Raw genomic sequence first — 13,987 nt, forward strand, 5'->3', positions numbered from 1 at the left:
GATCAGAGGCCCGCTGCCAGTCATTCTGCCCCTCTGATGTGCCCCGGGGCTACAATAAGGTCCACATGTAACTCTGTGGACGATCCTTCTGTCTGTACCCGCTACGGCGGTTCGTCATTCTCAGTGGCGCCCTGGTCTCTGTAATATTACCCTTATGGGGACACTGATCCCTGTATAATGGTATAGCAGCTACCCGTATTACAGCTGCCCGGGCACACGGATGTATAGCGTAGGATATAACCGTATTATCTCGCCGCAGGTGTACGAGAACTGGGACGCCTATAAAGTGAATGATGTGCTGGAGGTGTACGGCGTCCTGTCCATGGACTCTGTGCCGAGCGCGGTCAGCGAGGGCCGGTGAGCATGCGATACCCTTTCCTTCCCCACTGTATAGAGTAGAGTGTGCAGAGTGGCTTATAGAGAGCTGAGATTATTGTGTAATGTGGTAAATATCAGGTGTGCGTGCAACTAGAATTCCTTTGTTGTGTGGTATGGGTGTCAGAGTGACTGATTAATAATAAACACAGATAAGAAATATATTATATGTGTACATAATAGAGCCCATAAACGGGTCCCAGCAGCGCATTACAGAGACAGGTACAGAACAGCGTCATGATGTATACAAACTGCTGCTACAACCGCAGTGTTATCTGCAGAGACAGGTACAGAACAGCATCATGGTGTATGCATACTGCTGCTGCAACCACAGTGCTATCTATAGAGACAGAGCCAGAACAGCGTCATGGTGCATGCATACTGCTGCTACAACCGCAGTGTTATCTACAGAGACGGGTACAGAACAGCGTCATGGTGTATGCATACTGCTGCTACAACCGCAGTGTTATCTACAGAGACGGGTACAGAACAGCGTCATGGTGTATGCATACTGCTGCTACAACCGCAGTGTTATCTGCAGAGACAGGTACAGAACAGCGTTATGGTGTATGCATACTGCTGCTACAACCGCAGTGTTATCTGCAGAGACAGGTACAGGACAGCGTCATGGTGTATGCATACTGCTGCTACAACCGCAGTGTTATCTCACAGTATAGGCTGCCAAACTGCACCCATCAATATTGTATAGAAATATAGGGAAAATATTATTTTTTTTAACAGTAATACCCCGTTAGATGTGTAGAATATCTGTCACGCACATACGTCACTTGCTGCCAGCTGTGTACTTGGCGCTTTGGCTCCTGTGATATACAAAATATTCCTCTTTCCCCTGGCAGGGATTCTATGTCTGCGCTGCTGGACCCAGAAGACGGTATGTATACCGCGGAGGAGCAGCGAGCGCACAGCCCCCCCACCTCTCTGGTGCCCAGGATACACGCCATCATCACGCGCAAATTGCAGCACATCAATCCGCTGATACCGGGGTCAGTCTGCCAGACAGAGGATGGCAAGCACTGTAAGTCTTCTACTGGTCCCTCGCTGGGCGCACCTCCGCGCGCCTCCCTTGCTGGGCGCGCCTCCCTCGCTGGGCACGCCTCCCTCGCTGGGTGCACCTCCGCGCGCCTCCCTCGCTGGGTGCACCTCCCTCGCTGGGCACGCCTCCCTCGCTGGGTGCACCTCCGCGCGCCTCCCTCGCTGGGCACGCCTCCCTCGCTGGGTGCACCTCTGCGCGCCTGTCTCCGTAATTATTATTTTTTTAATGTCCTGCGGAAGCCACGGAGCCGCCCAGAAAACGTGCTTCATTCCCTTCTGCCGAGAGCAGCCGCTGTTCCCGCGGGTTTTCCTCTGCTGCGCAGTCATTGGTTGGAAGCGTGCAGCTGTGTAATGATGTAGTGAGTGGATTTGCTGCAGGGACAATATTCTCCATAATCTTCTGTGTTTAGCCTCTATAAAAGGGCAGGACTGTTTAGAATACGCCCCGCAAATAGCCAAGTAACGGAAAGCTATTCACACAGCTGTACCGCGCACGCCCTGAATCAGGCTCCGAGATCCCTCAGGTCTGGTGACAAAATCTCCCTATGGAAATATAGATTAGCGCTGGTCAGAGAAATCCCCCCCCCCCCCCCCTTATCAGATTTTAGGTGAGTTGACCGTGTACACTTACCTGACAGCGCCGCTCTCTCTCGCCCCAGCACTCGCAGGTCTCATGTCCCAGCTGTCTTCTGTGAGGGCGGAGCTTCTGGGGTTCCTCACACACGCTCTTCTCGGGGACAGCCTAGCGGCCGAGTACCTCCTGCTCCACCTCATCTCCACCGTGTGAGTACTGGTAGTAACGCTGCTCGTGGCTTCAGGTAGTATCACAGTTTAATGTAGGTAACACGCTGTGTGTATATGTATGTAACATGTGCTGTATGTATATGTATGTAACACGTGCTGTATGTATGTAACATGCTGTATGTATATGTAAGTAACACGTGCTGTATGTATATGTATGTAACATGCACTGTATGTATGTGTGTGTAACACGTGCTGTATGTATATGTATGTAACATGCACTGTATGTATGTGTGTGTAACACGTGCTGTATGTATATGTAAGTAACACGTGCTGTATGTATATGTATGTAACATGCACTGTATGTATGTGTATCACGTACTGTATGTATATGTGTAACACGTGCTGTATGTATGTGTTTATCATGCACTGTATGTATGTGTGTATCACGTGCTGTATGTATATGTGTGTATCACGTACTGTATGTATATGTGTAACATGTGCTGTATGTATGTGTGTACCATGCGCTGTATGTATATGTGTGTAACACACAGTATGTATATGTATGTAAAGTGTGCTGTATATATGTAACACGCTGTATGTAACATGCACTGCCTGTATGTGTATGTAACGTGTTGTATGTATGTAACGTGCTGTATGTATATGTATGTAACACATGTAAGCAAGTAACGTGCTGTATGTATATGCATGTAACGTGCGCTGTATGTGTATGTATTTAACACGTGATGTATGTATGTAAATGCGCTGTATGTATGTAACACGCGCTGTATGTATAGGTATGTAGCACACTGTGTGTGTATGGAGCGCGCGCTGTATGTTTATGTATATAACGCACGCTGTATGTATATGTATGTAACACCCACTGTATGTGTGTGTATGGAGAGCTCGCTGTATGTAACATGCACTGTATGTATATTTATATGTAACACGCACTGTATGTGTGTATGGAGAGCTCGCTGTATGTAACATGTGCTGTATGTATATGTATGTAACATGCGCTGTATGTATATGTATGTAACATGCGCTGTATGTATATGTATGTAACATGCGCTGTATGTATATGTATGTAACATGCGCTGTATGTATATGTATGTAACATGCGCTGTATGTATATGTATGTAACATGCGCTGTATGTATATGTATGTAACATGCGCTGTATGTATATGTATGTAACATGCGCTGTATGTATATGTATGTAACATGCGCTGTATGTATATGTATGTAACATGCGCTGTATGTATATGTATGTAACATGCGCTGTATGTATATGTATGTAACATGCGCTGTATGTATGTAACATGCGCTGTATGTATATGTATGTAACATGCGCTGTATGTATATGTATGTAACATGCGCTGTATGTATATGTATGTAACATGCGCTGTATGTATATGTATGTAACATGCGCTGTATGTATGTAACACGCGCTGTATGTATATGTATGTAACACGCGCTGTATGGAACATGTACAGTCGCATGTGTATGACATGTATAGTCCCTGATCTATAGGTGTCACGCAGGGTTATCACATAGTCTGAGCTTTCATCCCGGGAAGATGTCGCTGCGGCGGAATCTCCGCCTCTGTGACGCGGCTGATAACAGAGAGCGCTAGCCTTCCCTGTGCCACCGCGCTATAAGCCATAAACACCCTAAGATCTCTCACAATGTAGATGGAATACTCTGTGTAAATTTACATCGACAGTGGCGTGCAATAAATAGTACTCAATGCCTTAGAAGGGCAACAGAGTTGTCTGTATTACAAATGACGCTAACAGGCCGTGTTCCAGGCGCTGCTATTACTGTGAACGCGTAGAATTAATAATAAGATTTTACTCACCGGTAAATCTATTTCTCGTAGTCCGTAGTGGATGCTGGGAACTCCGTAAGGACCATGGGGAATAGCGGCTCCGCAGGAGACTGGGCGCAACTAAAGAAAGCTTTAGGTCTAACTGGTGTGCACTGGCTCCTCCCTCTATGACCCTCCTCCAGACCTCAGTTAGGATACTGTGCCCGGAAGAGCTGACACAATAAGGAAAGGATTTTGGGAATCCCGGGTAAGACTCATAAAGCCACACCAATCACACCGTATAACTCGTGATACTATACCCAGTTAACAGTATGAAACATAACTGAGCCTCTCAACAGATGGCTCAACAATAACCCTTTAGTTAACCAATAACTATATACAAGTATTGCAGACAATCCGCACTTGGGATGGGCGCCCAGCATCCACTACGGACTACGAGAAATAGATTTACCGGTGAGTAAAATCTTATTTTCTCTATCGTCCTAAGTGGATGCTGGGGTTCCTGAAAGGACCATGGGGAATAGCGGCTCCGCAGGAGACAGGGCACAAAAGTAAAGCTTTTACAGGTCAGGTGGTGTGTACTGGCTCCTCCCCCCATGACCCTCCTCCAGACTCCAGTTAGATTTTTGTGCCCGGCCGAGAAGGGTGCAATTCTAGGTGGCTCTCATAAAGAGCTGCTTAGAGAGTTTAGCTTAGGTTTTTTATTTTACAGTGATTCCTGCTGGCAACAGGATCACTGCAACGAGGGACAGAGGGGAGAAGAAGTGAACTCACCTGCGTGCAGGATGGATTGGCTTCTTGGCTACTGGACATGAAGCTCCAGAGGGACGATCACAGGTACAGCCTGGATGGTCACCGGAGCCACGCCGCCGGCCCCCTCACAGATGCTGAAGCAAGAAGAGGTCCAGAATCGGCGGCTGAAGACTCCTGCAGTCTTCTTAAGGTAGCGCACAGCACTGCAGCTGTGCGCCATTTTCCTCTCAGCACACTTCACACGGCAGTCACTGAGGGTGCAGGGCGCTGGGAGGGGGGCGCCCTGGGAGGCAAATGAAAACCTTTAAAAAGGCTAAAAATACCTCACATATAGCCCCAGAGGCTATATGGAGATATTTACCCCTGCCTAAATGTACTAAATAGCGGGAGACGAGCCCGCCGGAAAAGGGGCGGGGCCTATCTCCTCAGCACACGGCGCCATTTTCTGTCACAGCTCCGCTGGTCAGGAAGGCTCCCAGGTCTCTCCCCTGCACTGCACTACAGAAACAGGGTATAACAGAGAGGGGGGGCAAAATAAATGGCAATATATCAATATAAAAGCAGCTATAAGGGAGCACTTAATCATAAGGCTATCCCTGTCATATATAGCGCTTTTTGGTGTGTGCTGGCAGACTCTCCCTCTGTCTCCCCAAAGGGCTAGTGGGTCCTGTCTTCGTATAGAGCATTCCCTGTGTGTCTGCTGTGTGTCGGTACGTGTGTGTCGACATGTATGAGGACGTTATTGGTGTGGAGGCGGAGCAATTGCCAAATATGAGGATGTCACCTCCTAGGGGGTCGACACCAGAATGGATGCCTTTATTTGTGGAATTACGGGATAGCGTCAACTCGCTTAAGCAGTCGTTTGCCGACATGAGGCGGCCGGACACTCAATTAGTGCCTGTCCAGGCGCCTCAAACACCGTCAGGGGCTGTAAAACGCCCCTTGCCTCAGTCGGTCGACACAGACCCAGACACAGGCACTGATTCCGGTGGTGAAGGTGACGAATCAACCGTATTTTCCAGTAGGGCCACACGTTATATGATTTTGGCAATAAAGGAGATGTTACATTTAGCTGATACTACAGGTACCACTAAACAGGGTATTATGTGGGGTGTGAAAAAACTACCAGTAGTTTTTACCGAATCAGAAGAATTAAATGACGTGTGTGATGAAGCGTGGGGTGCCCCGATAAAAAACTGCTAATTTCAAAGAAGTTATTGGCTTTATACCCTTTCCCGCCAGAGGTTAGGGAGCGCTGGGAAACACCTCCTAGGGTGGACAAAGCGCTAACACGCTTATCAAAACAAGTGGCGTTACCCTCTCCTGAGACGGCCGCACTTAAAGATCCATCAGATAGGAGGATGGAAAATATCCAAAAAGGTATATACACACATGCAGGTGTTATACTACGACCAGCTATTGCGACTGCCTGGATGTGCAGTGCTGGGGTAGTTTGGTCAGAGTCCCTGATCAAAAATATTGATACCCTGGACGGGGACAATATTTTACTGTCGTTAGAACAAATAAAGGATGCATTTCTTTATATGCGTGATGCACAGAGAGATATCTGCACACTGGCATCACGGGTAAGTGCTATGTCCATTTCGGCCAGAAGAGCTTTATGGACACGACAGTGGACAGGCGATGCGTAGAGGAGTTATTTGGGGTCGGTCTATCGGATTTGGTGGCCACGGCTACGGCCGGGAAATCCACCTTTCTACCTCAAGTCACTCCCCAACAGAAAAAGGCACCGACTTTTCAACCGCAGCCTTTTCGTTCCTTTAAAAATAAGAGAGCAAAGGGCTATTCATATCTGCCACGAGGCAGAGGACGAGGGAAGAGACAGCAACAGGCAGCTCCTTCCCAGGAACAGAAGCCCTCCCCGGCTTCTACAAAAGCCTCAGCATGACGCTGGGGCTTCGCAAGCGGACTTGGGGGCGGTAGGCGGTCGTCTCAAAAATTACAGCGCGCAGTGGGCTCACTCGCAGGTAAATCCCTGGATCCTGCAGATAATATCTCAGGGGTACAGGTTGAAATTAGAGACAGAGCCACCTCGCCGTTTCCTGAAGTCGGCTTTACCAACGTCCCCCTCAGAAAGGGAGACGGTTTTGGAAGCCATTCACAAGCTGTATTCTCAGCAGGTGATAGTCAAGGTACCTCTTCTACAACAAGGGAAGGGGTATTATTCCACTCTTTTTGTGGTACCGAAGCCGGATGGCTCGGTAAGGCCTATTCTAAATCTGAAGTCCTTGAACCTGTACATAAAGAAGTTCAAGTTCAAGATGGAGTCACTCAGAGCAGTGATAGCGAACCTGGAAGAAGGGGACTTTATGGTATCCTTGGACATCAAGGATGCGTATCTCCACGTTCCAATTACCCCTCACACCAGGGGTACCTCAGGTTCGTTGTACAAAACTGTCACTATCAGTTTCAGACGCTGCCGTTTGGTTTGTCCACGGCACCTCGGGTCTTTACAAAGGTAATGGCCGAGATAATATTTCTTCTTCGAAGAAAAGGCATATTAATTATCCCATATTTGGACGATCTCCTAATAAGGACAAGGTCCAGAGAACAGCTAGAGATGGGTTTAGCACTATCTCAAGAGGTGCTAAAGCAGCACGGATGGATTCTGAATATTCCAAAATCCCAATTAATGCCGACAACTCGTCTGCTGTTCCTGGGGATGATTCTGGACACAGTTCAGAAAAAGGTTTTTCTTCCCGAAGAAAAAGCCAAGGAGTTATCTGACCTGGTCAGGAACCTCCTAAAACCAGGAAAGGTGTCTGTACATCAATGCACAAGAGTCCTGGGAAAAAATGGTAGCTTCTTACGAAGCAATCCCTTTCGGCAGATTCCATGCAAAGGGATCTGTTGGACAAATGGTCAGGGTCGCATCTTCAGATGCACCTGCGGATAACCCTGTCGCCGAGGACAAGGGTATCCCTTCTGTGGTGGTTGCAGGAGGCTCATCTATTGGAGGGCCGCAGATTCGGCATGCAGGATTGGATCCTGGTGACCACGGATGCCAGCCTGAGAGGCTGGGGAGCAGTCACACAGGGAAGAAATTTCCAGGGAGTGTGGTCGAGCCTGAAAAAGTCTCTTCACATAAGCATTCTGGAACTAAGAGCAATCTACAATGCTCTAAGCCAGGCGGAACCTCTGCTTCAAGGAAGACCGGTGTTGATCCAGTCGGACAACATCACGGCAGTCGCCCATGTAAACAGACAGGGCGGCACAAGAAACAGAATGGCAGAAGCTGCCAGGATCCTTCGCTGGGCGGAGAATCACGTGATAGCACTGTCAGCAGTATTCATCCCGGGCGTGGACAACTGGGAAGCAGACTTCCTCAGCAGACACGACCTTCACCCGGGAGAGTGGGTACTTCATCCAGAAGTTTTCCACATGCTATTAAACCGTTGGGTAAAACCAATGGTGGACATGATGGCGTCTCGCCTCAACAAGACACTGGACAGTTATTGCGCCAGGTCAAGAGATCCGCAGGCAATAGCTGTGGACGCGTTGGTAACACCTTGGGTGTACCAGTCCGTATATGTGTTTCCTCCTCTGCCTCTCATACCAAAGGTATTGAGGATTATACGGCAAAGAGGAGTAAGACTAGTGGCTCCGGATTGGCCAAGAAGGACTTGGTACCCGGAACTTCAAGAGATGGTCACGGACGATCCGTGGCCTCTACTTCTGAGAAGGGACCTGCTTCAGCAGGGTCCTTGTCTTTTTCAAGACTTACCGCGGCTGCGTTTGACGGCATGGCGTTTGAATGCCAGATCCTAAAAGGAAAAGGCATTCCAGAAGAAGTCATTCCTACCTTGATAAAGGCAAGGAAGGAAGTCACCGCGAAGCATTATCGCCGTATTTGGCGAAAATATGTTGCGTGGTGCGAGCAGCGGAGTGCTCCGATGGAGGAATTTCAACTGGGTCGTTTTCCTACATTTCCTGCAATCAGGATTGTCTATGGGTCTCAAATTGGGATCTATTAAGGTTCAAATTTCGGCCCTATCAATATTCTTCCAAAAAGAATTGGCCTCAGTCCCTGAGGTCCAGATTTTTATCAAAGGAGTACTGCATATACAGCCTCCTGTGGTGCCTAAGGTGGCACCGTGGGATCTAAATGTAGTTTTAGATTTCCTCAAATCCAATTGGTTTGAACCACTAAAGAATGTGGATTTGAAATATCTCACATGGAAAGTGACTATGTTACTGGCCCTGGCTTCGGCCGGGAGAGTATCTGAACTGGCGGCTTTGTTTTATAAAAGCCCTTATTTAATTTTCCATTCGACATAGGGCAGAGCTGCGGACGCGTCCGCATTTTCTCCCTAAGGTGGTATCAGCGTTTCACCTGAACCAGCCTATTGTAGTGCCTGCGGCTACAGACGACTTGAAGGACTCCAAGTTGTTGGACGTTGTCAGAGCCTTAAAAATATACATTTAAAGGACGGCTGGAGTCAGAAAATCTGACTCGCTGTTTATACTGTATGCACCCAACAAGTTGGGTGCACCTGCTTCTAAGCAGTCGATTGCTCGTTGGATTTGTAACAAAATTCAACTTGTACATTCTGTGGCAGGCCTGCCACAGCCTAAATCTGTTAAGGCCCATTCCGCAAGGAAGGTGGGCTCATCTTGGGCGGCTGCCCGAGGGGTCTCGGCATTACAACTCTGCCGAGCAGCTACGTGGTCAGGGGAGAACACGTTTGTAAATTTTTACAAATTTGATACCCTGGCAAAGGAGGACCTGGAGTTCTCTCATTCGGTGCTGCAGAGTCATCCGCACTCTCCCGCCCGTTTGGGAGCTTTGGTATAATCCCCATGGTCCTTTCAGGAACCCCAGCATCCACTTAGGACGATAGAGAAAATAAGAATTTACTTACCGATAATTCTATTTCTCGGAGTCCGTAGTGGATGCTGGGCGCCCATCCCAAGTGCGGATTATCTGCAATACTTGTACATAGTTATTGTTAACTAATTCGGGTTATTGTTTAGGAAGCCATCTTTCAGAGGCTCCTCTGTTATCATACTGTTAACTGGGTTTAGATCACAAGTTGTACACTGTGATTGGTGTGGCTGGTATGAGTCTTACCCGGGATTCAAAATCCTCCCTTATTGTGTACGCTCGTCCGGGCACAGTACCTAACTGGAGTCTGGAGGAGGGTCATGGGGGGAGGAGCCAGTACACACCACCTGACCTGTAAAAGCTTTACTTTTGTGCCCTGTCTCCTGCGGAGCCGCTATTCCCCATGGTCCTTTCAGGAACCCCAGCATCCACTACGGACTCCGAGAAATAGAATTATCGGTAAGTAAATTCTTATTTTCTCTAACGTCCTAAGTGGATGCTGGGAACTCCGTAAGGACCATGGGGATTATACCAAAGCTCCCAAACGGGCGGGAGAGTGCGGATGACTCTGCAGCACCGAATGAGCGAACTCTAGGTCCTCCTCAGCCAGGGTATCAAACTTGTAGAATTTAGCAAATGTGTTTGACCCCGACCAAGTAGCTGCTCGGCAAAGTTGTAAAGCCGAGACCCCTCGGGCACCCGCCCAAGAAGAGCCCACCTTCCTCGTGGAATGGGCTTTTACAGATTTAGGATGCGGCAGTCCAGCCGCAGAATGTGCAAGTTGAATCGTGCTACAGATCCAGCGAGCAATAGTCTGCTTTGAAGCAGGCGCACCCAACTTGTTGGGTGCATGCAGGATAAATAGCGAGTCAGTTTTCCTGACTCCAGCTGTCCTGGAAACATATATTTTTAGGGCCCGGACTACGTCCAGCAACTTGGAATCCTCCAAGTCACGAGTAGCCGCAGGCACCACAATAGGCTGGTTCAAATGAAAAGCTGAAACCACCTTTGGGAGAAATTGGGGACGAGTCCTCAATTCCGCCCTATCCATATGGAAAATCAGATAAGGGCTTTTACATGATAACGCCGCCAATTCTGACACACGCCTGGCCGAAGCCAAGGCCAACAGCATGACCACTTTCCACGTGAGATATTTTAAATCCACGGTTTTAAGTGGTTCAAACCAATGTGACTTTAGGAAATTCAACACCACGTTGAGATCCCAAGGTGCCACTGGGGGCACAAAAGGGGGCTGAATATGCAGCACTCCCTTAACAAATGTCTGAACTTCAGGTAGTGAAGCCAGTTCTTTCTGGAAGAAAATCGATAGAGCCGAAATCTGGACCTTAATGGAACCCAATTTTAGGCCCATAGTCACCCCTGACTGTAGGAAGTGCAGAAAACGGCCCAGCTGAAATTCCTCCATTGGGGCCTTCCTGGCCTCACACCACGCAACATATTTTCGCCATATGCGGTGATAATGGTTTGCGGTCACTTCTTTCCTAGCTTTAATCAGCGTAGGGATGACTTCCTCCGGAATGCCCTTTTCCTTCAGGATCCGGCGTTCAACCGCCATGCCGTCAAACGCAGCCGCGGTAAGTCTTGGAACAGACAGGGCCCCTGCTGCAGCAGGTCCTGTCTGAGCGGCAGAGGCCATGGGTCCTCTGAGATCATTTCTTGAAGTTCTGGGTAACAAGCTTTTCTTGGCCAATCCGGAACAATGAGTATAGTTCTTACTCCTCTTCTCCTTATTATCCTCAGTACCTTGGGTATGAGAGGAAGAGGAGGGAACACATAAACCGACTGGTACACCCACGGTGTCACTAGAGCGTCCACAGCTATTGCCTGAGGGTCTCTCGACCTGGCGCAATATCTTTCTAGCTTTTTGTTGAGGCGGGACGCCATCATGTCCACCTGTGGCCGTTCCCAGCGATTTACAATCAGCTGAAAGACTTCTGGATGAAGTCCCCACTCTCCCGGGTGGAGGTCGTGTCTGCTGAGGAAGTCTGCTTCCCAGTTGTCCACTCCCGGAATAAACACTGCTGACAGTGCTAACACGTGATTTTCCGCCCATCGGAGAATCCTTGTGGCACCGTCCTGCTTCTCGTGCCGCCCTGTCGGTTTACATCGGCGACCGCCGTGATGTTGTCTGACTGGATCAGTACCGGCTGGTTTTGAAGCAGGGGTCTTGCCTGACTTAGGGCATTGTAGATGGCCCTTAGTTCCAGAATATTTATGTGTAGGGAAATCTCCTGGCTTGACCATAGCCCTTGGAAGTTTCTTCCCTGTGTGACTGCCCCCCAGCCTCGAAGGCTGGCATTCGTGGTCACCAGGACCCAGTCCTGTATGCCGAATCTGCGGCCCTCTAGAAGATGAGCACTCTGCAGCCACTACAGCAGAGACACCCTAGTCCTTGGAGACAGGGTTATCAGCCGATGCATTTGAAGATGGGATCCGGACCACTTGTCCAACAGATCCCACTGAAAGATTCTTGCATGGAACCTGCCGAATGGAATTGCTTCGTAGGAAGCTACCATTTTTCCCAGGACTCGCGTGCAGTGATGCACCGAGACCTGTTTTGGTTTCAGGAGATCTCTGACTAGAGACGACAACTCCTTGGCTTTCTCCTCCGGGAGAAACACCCTTTTCTGGTCTGTGTCCAGAACCATCCCCAGAAACAGTAGATGTGTCGTAGGAACCAGCTGTGACTTTGGAATATTCAGAATCCAACCGTGCTGTTGTAGCACCTCCCGAGATAGTGCTACCCCGACCAACAACTGCTCCCTGGACCTCGCCTTTATAAGGAGATCGTCCAAGTATGGGATAATTATAACTCCCTTTTTTCTGAAGGAGTATCATCATTTCGGCCATTACCTTGGTAAATACCCTCGGTGCCGTGGACAGACCAAACGGCAACGTCTGGAATTGGTAATGACAGTCCTGTACCACAAATCTGAGGTACTCCTGGTGAGGATGGTAAATGGGGACATGCAGGTAAGCATCCTTGATGTCCAGTGATACCATGTAATCCCCTTCCTCCAGGCTTGAAATAACCGCCCTGAGCGATTCCATCTTGAACTTGAACCTTTTTATGTATGTGTTCAAGGATTTTAAATTTAAAATGGGTCTCACCGAACCGTCCGGTTTCGGTACCACAAACATTGTGGAATAGTAACCCCGGCCTTGTTGTTGGGGTACCGTGACTATCACCTGCTGAGAATACAGCTTGTGAATCGCCTCCAGCACTGCCTCCCTGTCCGGGGGAGCTGTTGGCAAGGCAGATTTGAGGAAACGGCGAGGGGGAGACGTCTCGAATTCCAGCTTGTACCCCTGAGATACTACTTGTAGAATCCATGGATCCACCCGTGAGCGAGCCCACTGGTCGCTGAAGTTTTTGAGACGGGCCCCCACCGTACCTGGCTCCGCCTGTGGAGCCCCAGCGTCATGCGGTGGACTGAGAGGAAGCGGGGGAGGACTTTTGTTCCTGGGAAGTGGCTGTATGCTGCAGCTTTTTTCCTCTGCCTCTGGGCAGAAAGGACGCGCCTTTAACCAGCTTGCCTTTCTGGGGCCGAAAGGACTGTACCTGATAATACGGTGCTTTCTTTGGCTGAGGAAACATGGGGTAAAAATGCTGACTTCCCAGCTGTCGCTGTGGAAACGAGGTCCGAGAGACCATCCCCAAACAACTCCTCACCCTTGTAAGGCAAAACCTCCATGTGCCTTTTAGAATCTGCATCTCCTGTCCACTGCCGAGTCCATAATCCTCTCCTGGCAGAAATGGACATTGCACTTATTTTAGATGCCAGCCGGCAAATATCCATCTGTGCATCTCTTATGTATAAGACAGCATCTTTAATATGCTCTACGGTTAGCAATATAGTGTCCCTGTCTAGGGTATTAATATTTTCTGACAGGGAATCTGACCACGCAGCGGCAGCACTGCACATCCATGCTGAAGCAATAGCTGGTCTCAGTATAATACCTGTGTGTGTATATACAGACTTCAGGATAGCCTCCTGCTTTCTATCTGCAGGCTCCTTTAGGGCGGCCGTGTCTGGAGACGGTAGTGCCACCTTCTTTGACAGGCGTGTGAGCGCTTTATCTACCCTAGGGGATATCTCCCAACGTGACCTATCCTCTGGCGGGAAAGGGTACGCCATTAGTAACTTTTTAGAAATTACTAGTTTCTTATTGGGGGAAGCCCACGCTTCTTCACACACTTCATTTAATTCATCAGAAGGGGGAAAAACCACTGGTAGTTTTTTCTCCCCAAACATAATACCCTTTTTAGTGGTACCTGGGGTAATATCAGAAATGTGCAACACATTTTTCATTGCCGTTATCATGTAACGTGTGGCTCTATTGGAATGTACACTAGTCTCATCATCGT

At 48.8% G+C, this 13,987-nt stretch overlaps 1 protein-coding gene across 1 annotated transcript in view; it reads left to right on the forward strand.

Moving 5' to 3' along the window:
• The window catches only part of MCMBP (minichromosome maintenance complex binding protein), an 87,738-nt gene that overhangs the window by 48,341 nt on the left and 25,410 nt on the right, over positions 1-13,987 (forward strand). Inside the window, exons 8-10 of the mRNA XM_063963347.1 lie at positions 260-357; positions 1,233-1,411; positions 2,088-2,211. Of these exons, the coding sequence (XP_063819417.1) occupies positions 260-357; positions 1,233-1,411; positions 2,088-2,211 (401 nt within the window). The remainder of the gene's footprint in view (positions 1-259; positions 358-1,232; positions 1,412-2,087; positions 2,212-13,987) is intronic.

This window comes from Pseudophryne corroboree, chromosome 3, assembly GCF_028390025.1.
Source record: "Pseudophryne corroboree isolate aPseCor3 chromosome 3, aPseCor3.hap2, whole genome shotgun sequence".
Lineage (NCBI taxonomy): Eukaryota > Metazoa > Chordata > Amphibia > Anura > Myobatrachidae > Pseudophryne > Pseudophryne corroboree.